Here is a 7,283-nt window from a genome sequence, read left to right as displayed (position 1 = left end):
TGACAGGCACCAATTGTTCCTGGAAGCGGTCATAACTACATGTTCCGTTTGGGTCTTTGTTCCAAAACGTTAGTGTTAAGTTTTGTATTGTGGTACTTACTTTGGTCTGAACACTGTCATCGTAGCCAGACAGGACATGCTACCTGACAGATATAGATGAGGGCAAAAGAGTCCGCCTTCCAGGGCTTGCCTATGATTTGTTTATAGCCTGTACTAGTGTCTGTCAGGCCTACCTGAAGTCAGCAACACGAGTGACCAACCAAAACGACAGCCGACAGTAAGAAAAGTAAGAAATTTGCGAAGTCATTGTAAATTCTTTAGGGAACCTAAAATGACGGGACTTTTTGTGGTACCGTCACCTCTCACTGTGGTGTCAGGGCTAGCATTTACTGAACAATTTAGCCAACTTCTAAGATTTAAACCGTAAACTTCCCAAACATAGCGTGCTAACATTGACGATGCGCGAACGTTTCTGTGAGAAACCTTTTTTTATAAGCTAAAACACTTATGTTTAGCCGTAGTTATTTGTTAGTTGGTGTGTCAGCAAATGTGTTTGTTACACATTGGAAACCACAAGTTATATCACACAACTCTCGCCTCCTCCGTGTCCTAGCGCAGTAACATGCCCGTGGCAATAGAACAAATAACAGGGTGTGCTAGCGACGGTTTGTTGTTGTACTGAGAAACCTCTGGAGTCAGGGCTGGCACGGCTGAATAGGCTCAGATTCACAAAGGGTGATGCTGCAGAAATAGCTGGACTCACAGACACTGCTGCCTTCAGTATTTTGGGTGTACTATATCTGTGGATGCCAGCGAGGTGGTCTGTTACTGCTGGCTACTTGGACATACAAGGTTGTAGTTCACTGGGACACAGTTGGTGGTACACTGTAGCTGCATAGGTGTGTCAGAGAAGTAAACAGATCATGCTACTGACTTAGTGATTTTCTGTAAGTCACTAATTTTTAACATGTTATTATTTGTCAGTTAGATCTGTGAGCTGGCTATGCATTAAGGAAGTAATGGAGACTGCTGACCATGCCACAGAGGGCGATCCTCTGAAGAGGGAAGGGGACGGCACAGAGATGGGAACAGCCCCTGCAACATCAGAGCAGAAGAGGAAGAGTTGTAAAGAAGTGTTGGGCATTACTAAGCTGACCCATTGGCGAACGGCCGTCTTCTTCTTCTCCTTGTTTCTCTGTCTCACCATTGTCTTTGCCTTCTCCTTTGTAATCCCCTGTCCTGTCAGACCACAATACCTAACTTCCTGGAACAGGACTTTCTTTGGAGCGGGTATGTACTGCCATTATCTGATTTTATTGCGAGATACATGGATTATAATATACATGGGACTGATTACTGCACTTTTTCTGCTACAGCAACCTATGACTTCCTAGCGATTGAAGATGCAAGCAAAGACAAGGTGATGGATGTCCTGTTTGTCATTAAGGACACAGAAGGCAGTCTGAACAATACATGCAAGGATGCAGGTATAACAATTTTTTTAAATTTACAGCATCTGGATGAAATGGTTTGCCTTACAGGCTGATTCACGTTCCCTTTGTGTGTGTTGCAGGTCTGCCCTCGCCATGTATGTTTTTGTTAGCAGTGGATGGGACAGATGGAGAAACCCTTTGGGAGCGTCCGCTAAATCCCGATTATCACTGGGCCCAGTGTGGTCTAGAAAAGGAGACAGGTCGGACATGGGACTGCCTGCTGTCCCATGCTGACCAGCTGTCAGCTCTGGACAAATATAATGGTTAGGGACTCATTGTACATCTACACATACATTCATAACATCATTGTTTTAGAATACATGTAGTTAAAAGCCCAGGAAAAGCTTCTCAGTAATCTTCTGATGAAGCTGATGAATGATCTGATGAGGCTCTCTGTGTGTTTGTGTGTTTCATCAGGCACCGTCAGGTGGCAGCAGTCGCAGCCTTCTGGTCTGCACAACAAAGTGCCTGTGCTCAGTGTCCCAGATCTGGATGGGGACAGAGTTGGCGATATAGCTCTGGTAGCATCTGACAACGCACAGGTAAACATCAGTGGTATTATATGTTACTGCTACATTTATTTTTTGGTTTAAAACTTCTGCAGTGAGCAAACGCAGCTGTAAAATGAAATTCACCTCTGAATATGCCTGTGGTCGCATCCACAGACTCAACTGGCATTCCTCTCAGGGAAAACGGGTGTCCAGATGGGATCCACGGTGGTTTTGACCTCCAAAGATACCGCCGGTCACCTTCTCCATAGAACCACAGGAGGGTCTCACTATCTACTGCTTCAAAAAGGTCAGTGCCTGAGAGAAGCCAAGACAGTCACAGGTTCATGTACTCTTGCTGTCAGACCAGACTATCAGGCCAAACGCTCCTGAGCTCTCCAGAAGCCCTTGATGTTTTGAAAAGTCCTCCGTTGTAGGCCTGGGTGATTTATCGATTAATTCGAGTTTTTGTTGCGGACAGTTAAAAAAGTAAAAAATTCGAGTTTTTACTCCTCTAGCTGTGGCGCACCTTTCGTCCCCCAGGAGCTTCCATAGATTTCCCCCCTCACCCCTCCCTCTTGTTCCCTGCACACGCATAGCAGCAACATGGCTAACGAGAGCGAGCAGTTTGTTTCAAAAGCCCCTTTCACACTGCACTAAAAATCTGGTTGAACATGAGTGTTTGGGCACTCCAAAAGGGTCAACTTGGCATTTTGACCCACATCCACTGACGCTCCAAGCGACCTGGGTGTTTAGCGGCTCACCTTGGCTCCCGCCAGGCTCGCCTGCAGTGTGAAAAAGGCAAACTCCCACCAATCAGGGAACCCTAACGTGAACTGCGCAAGCGTGACCGCGTTTATGAATAACTTGTATAGCAATCTCGCACATCTTTTTATCGATCGTGGTGGCGCACTGGCAAGATCGTGAAGTCCGCGAGCTGCTCATCATCCGCGGTGAAGAGGAGATCTGGTGGCAGATTTCTGGAACCGTAAGGGACACCGTGATTTATGGGAACATCACCGGCATTTTAAGACATGGCGCACTTTTTTGTGTAATGATGATGTTCTCAGAGCGATGACGTACGAGAGAGAAAAACACAGGCACGCAGCCCTCACAGCGGGAGCTCAAACCCGCGTCTGCTGGAAGCTTGAATGCACCCTAATGCCGAGCAAACGCGGGTACACAAACCCGCTATGACATGCATGTTTCAGTGTGAAAGGGGTATAAGAAAGGGGTAGTATCGTCAGTGGTTTGGAACTGGTTTGGGTTCGTGGTGACAGACGTTGAACAAGTGACTGCACAGTGCAAAGTTTGTCTGAAGCCCAGTCAGAAGCAACAAAAGGCAGCAGCACAACAAACTTATTTCAGCATCTAAAACAGAGGCATCCAGCCGAGGGGGAGAAATGCAGCTCTTAGTGAGGGGAACAAGACCGCTATAACCGACAAATTCCCGCTAAAAAAACCAGCTTACTGCCGTGTAATCATTTACCCACGGGGGGAAAAAAATCGTAAAAAATTGTGAATCGAATTTTTTGTGAAAAAATCTGAGAATTTATTTCTAGTCCATATCACCCAGGCTTACTCTGTTGAATTATTTAAACTTAAAGTATTTTGTAGGAAATCAGGGTTAGGGATCATCTCTCCTGCCAACCTCCCTGAGATGATTTCAAACATAAATGTTGTCATTCCTCTTGTCCAGACTCCCTTTGAAAAATCTGTGATTTTATTAAAGTAGTATCTGCACAGACCCAGCTCTTAGGTTCCTGTCCATCAGGCCCAGCATTACAGCCTCCGGTAAGTGGGTGGTGAGCTCTGCTGCTGCCTCGCTGCTACTTCCCTCCGTCTGTCGGCAACTGAAGTAGGGACCGGCAGCAAGGGAGGAACATCAGGCCTATGCAGCAGCACCATCACTCCATGTCTTTCTGCTCTGACTATTGGTCAAAAGCCTCAATGAAGCTAAATTTGACTTTGGAGGGTCCATTACTGGATTCGTAGGTTGCAGGGCAGTTGTAGCAATGATTCAACAAATGTTACTGGGACCACAAGAGAAACTTGCAGATGGGCTTTTACTATCCAAAAACACTGACTTCTCCTGAGACAAACTGATCACATTCAGCAAAGACTAACACGGTCCACTCATACACCAGTCACAAATATTTGTTTTCATAGCTGTAAAATACACTGATTTATTACAACAACCTTGATTTTGATCATCCCAGTGGCTTCGTGTGGTGGGACAACTGTTGCGTAGGTATTTACATCTGTATGATAGCAGTATTCTTGTGATTCCCCAGACACAGGCTTGTATGGACTGGGGCTGTGGTGGATTGCTGCCAAAGCCAAATCGGGGATGGAGGTGGCCTTCACCAAGGACAAACAGTGGGAGAGAAATGCCAGTGTCACAACTGGACTTTTACCAGTTTACCTGTAAGAAACAGCTTCACCCGCACAGATTTGAGGTTTCACCATTGTGGCTTTAACAGATTTATTTCTACTTTGTAGGTCCGACTCGCTGAGACATGTGGTAAAAATAGGAGGGACGGATGAGCCTTCCAACCTGGCGCTCGTGACGGGACAGGAGGTGGCGGTCATTGATGGAAAGAATTTGCAGCTACTTTGGAAGTTCAATACCAGCTCGGTCCTCCGGTAACACATTTGCCTTTAGTTTTATATTGAAGGTACATTTTTCCTTCTTCTGAAACATGAATGATTTGTTGTTGTTTGTGGTCTCACTCATCCAGCGAGCCGTCCTTTGGCCACTTCAACAAAGATGATCTACTTGATGTTGTGGTGGAGGAGGACATGGGCAACAACACCAGGAGAGTAAGTTGAGATTAGGGTGACTAGATTTTTCATCCAGTGATCCTTTTGAGATACTGACCAGTGTTCGCCCTGTACTCAGGTCATAATTCTTGATGGGAAGTCTGGTGGTGTGCTGTGGGAAGTCACCCTTTTTGCCAGTCCTAACTCACCCCGTCCTGCTGCAATACACACCACCAACTATTACTCCGTCTTCATGTTTTGGGGATTGTTGCTCTCGCAGACCAATTCCTCTGTATGTACACCATCTTTATGAAAAGATGCATGTCATCAGCTTCTCAGCGGATGTTTCCAGATTCTCAAAATGCTCATCTGGTTTAAATGTCTTCCTCCAGGTGCCATCAACTGTTGACCGCCGCTCTTACATGCTGCATCCGCTGCATTCTAAAGTTCTCCTTGAGTCAACCAATGTCATGGACCACATCGTAACATTTAAGGGTGCTTTATTTTTATTTGACTGAAGCATCTGGAGCAATTTTGAAACGCCAGCATTAAATGAGACCGTCTTTGTGTTTCTATCTTAGCTACACTATTGGAGCGTGGACGCCATGCTGCCTACATCCTGCTGACCGGTCCCACAACTGAGGGAGCTGAAGGCACTGTTGAGCTCCGCAAGCGGAAGCTGAAGCAGGACGTCCCGTTGAGCAAGGTTCTCCCAATTGGCACCAGCAAGGGTTCGGAGACCAACGAAGAGATCAAGGAGGCTTTCAACCGACTGCGCTTCAGAGATGAGTGAAAGGACCAACTGTAGAGTTGTTCCTTGCAAGTGTTAACAAAAATTCACGTTATGAAAGAGAATTCGCTGATGGTATTTGAAAAGCCCAGAGGTTTGTTTCAGCCTTGCATTTGCAGAATCCTCAAAAACTCTTCTCACTATCTGGATGGAAAATCTTCCATCTGCTGCAATCCTTGTTTTGATTCAGAAGCTTTGGAATGTGTAATAATATTTTTCAACATACTATTTTTTTACCAGATAGTTGGAGGAGCATTTGGGCCTCCTCACACACTTGTAGACCATAAAGCAAACATGGTTGTCAACTTCTTTGAGATGAGTCTATGTAAAAGCGTGAGAGGAACAAACTGCTGTTAGCACTCATAGACTCTAAAAGAGCAGGGGGAAATATAAGTGTATAAAGGACGATGAGAAAATTACCACTTGATCCATTACCCAAGTAAGCACTTTCCCGAAGAGTTTATTGTCTAAATTTTTAGTCCGTAGTCTAAACCATATAACATAATATTATATAATATAACGGTTGACCTGTCAATCAGGCAGTCCACTTCCCCTCCACCCTCTTGTCTAAATATGGTAATCCTGACAAAAATGATGGAAGAGGCTAAAATGCCAAGCATGAGGCTTGAGTCCACAAAGCAGAGGGTGACGTCCTGCTGGCCTCATGCTGGCGACGCTAGCATAGTGTTGAAACATTTTGGTGAAGCCAGCTGTACGGTGACTTGACTTGGCTTTAAAGAAAACCCAAAATATATCAACTAGCTTTAACTCCTCCAGAAAACCAAAGACACTCATTTTCTTCAAGTCAGCTGTCTTGATTTTTGACAGCATTAACCATCACTGGACAAACTGGGCATTATCTGACCGCTGACATGACTCCAGTATCTCTGTTATAACTTCAGTCTCGTTTGCTGTACAATCTTACTGTTTCTCCTGCTGACAAATCCATCGTAACCTTGCTGTATTTTTTTCTTGCACTTTCTTGCGTCAATGCAATGCTCTATTTTTTTAATTGAGATGCTGGATTTTTAAAATCAAAATTGATGTTACTTGGATCTATGCAACTATATGTCGCACTGTTCTGTAATGGAAGCAGACAGAGTTTGCTCCCAGGTGGTAATGGTGCATTTCTAAGAATAGCCTTAACTGGTAAAGGGTACAGTACATTTAACAAATGTACAATGAAACTTGAAATATAGCTGAAACTCCCCCCAGTCTTCAAGGTGTACATTTTGTTGTTACATTGTTGTTCTGAAACCTATCAATAAGGCGGTCCTGGCATAGGTGGCAATATTGACTATATGTGTGTCTGTGACTTACTAAATCCAAGATGCTGTTACTAGTGATGACGCACACTTACAGGCCTCCTTTGAGCCAGTGGATGCTCAAAAGTTCACCGCAATTCTGAGTTCGGGTTTTTAGTGATAAGTGAAGTTCTTGATTTTGGTGTACATTAATATATTAAACCTGTGACACAGGCCTTCAATAGTGCTTGCTTTTCTCTCTGATTTAAAGTTTTAATCTGAATAATATTAAATGATGAAAACATCCACTTTCGTGTAATGTTTTTAAGGATGGGTCTATAAGGGAACAAATACTGAGGAAGTGCAGTATCTGGGGCAGCTTGCTGATTGTAGCAGTAACGTTCAGGTTAAGGTGATAGCCTCTCTATCGACCCCAACGTTATCTGAAAGCTATAAAATCTCATGTCAGGTATGTAATGGAGAAACGCCTAGAAAAAAACTTTTG

General features: G+C 44.5%; 1 protein-coding gene across 2 annotated transcripts; it reads left to right on the top strand.

Moving 5' to 3' along the window:
- Positions 1-6: 6 nt before the first annotated feature.
- Positions 7-7,114, top strand: fam234a (family with sequence similarity 234 member A). Of its 2 annotated transcripts, none has more exons than XM_086195908.1 (12): positions 7-286; positions 989-1,290; positions 1,377-1,487; positions 1,574-1,756; positions 1,911-2,035; positions 2,159-2,291; positions 4,276-4,408; positions 4,484-4,627; positions 4,723-4,804; positions 4,884-5,036; positions 5,137-5,239; positions 5,326-7,114. In XM_086195908.1, the coding sequence occupies exons 2-12, from the start codon at positions 1,020-1,022 to the stop codon at positions 5,535-5,537; spliced, it is 1,650 nt and encodes a 549-aa protein (XP_086052034.1). In that variant the 5' UTR covers positions 7-286; positions 989-1,019; the 3' UTR covers positions 5,538-7,114. The 2 variants fall into 2 exon arrangements, with proteins under 2 accessions (XP_086052034.1, XP_086052033.1); XM_086195907.1 differs by having other exon boundaries at positions 985-1,290.
- The last annotated feature ends 169 nt before the right edge of the window (positions 7,115-7,283 follow it).

Source organism: Aulostomus chinensis, chromosome 23, assembly GCF_037954235.1.
Source record: "Aulostomus chinensis isolate RoL2024-O1b breed Wild chromosome 23, RoL_Achi_v1.0, whole genome shotgun sequence".
NCBI lineage: Eukaryota > Metazoa > Chordata > Actinopteri > Syngnathiformes > Aulostomidae > Aulostomus > Aulostomus chinensis.
The sequence above is the reverse complement of the archived record's forward strand: the minus strand, read 5'-3'. Positions and strand labels throughout refer to the sequence as shown.

Bases quoted from the DNA above. Each gene is read 5' to 3' on its own strand.
- fam234a (XM_086195908.1), top strand. From the start codon at position 1,020: ATGGAGACTGCTGACCATGCCACAGAGGGCGATCCTCTGAAGAGGGAA. The intron at 1,757-1,910 runs GTTAGGGACTCA...GTGTTTCATCAG, and splicing joins AGCTCTGGACAAATATAATG to GCACCGTCAGGTGGCAGCAG. The intron at 4,409-4,483 runs GTAAGAAACAGC...TCTACTTTGTAG, and splicing joins GGACTTTTACCAGTTTACCT to GTCCGACTCGCTGAGACATG.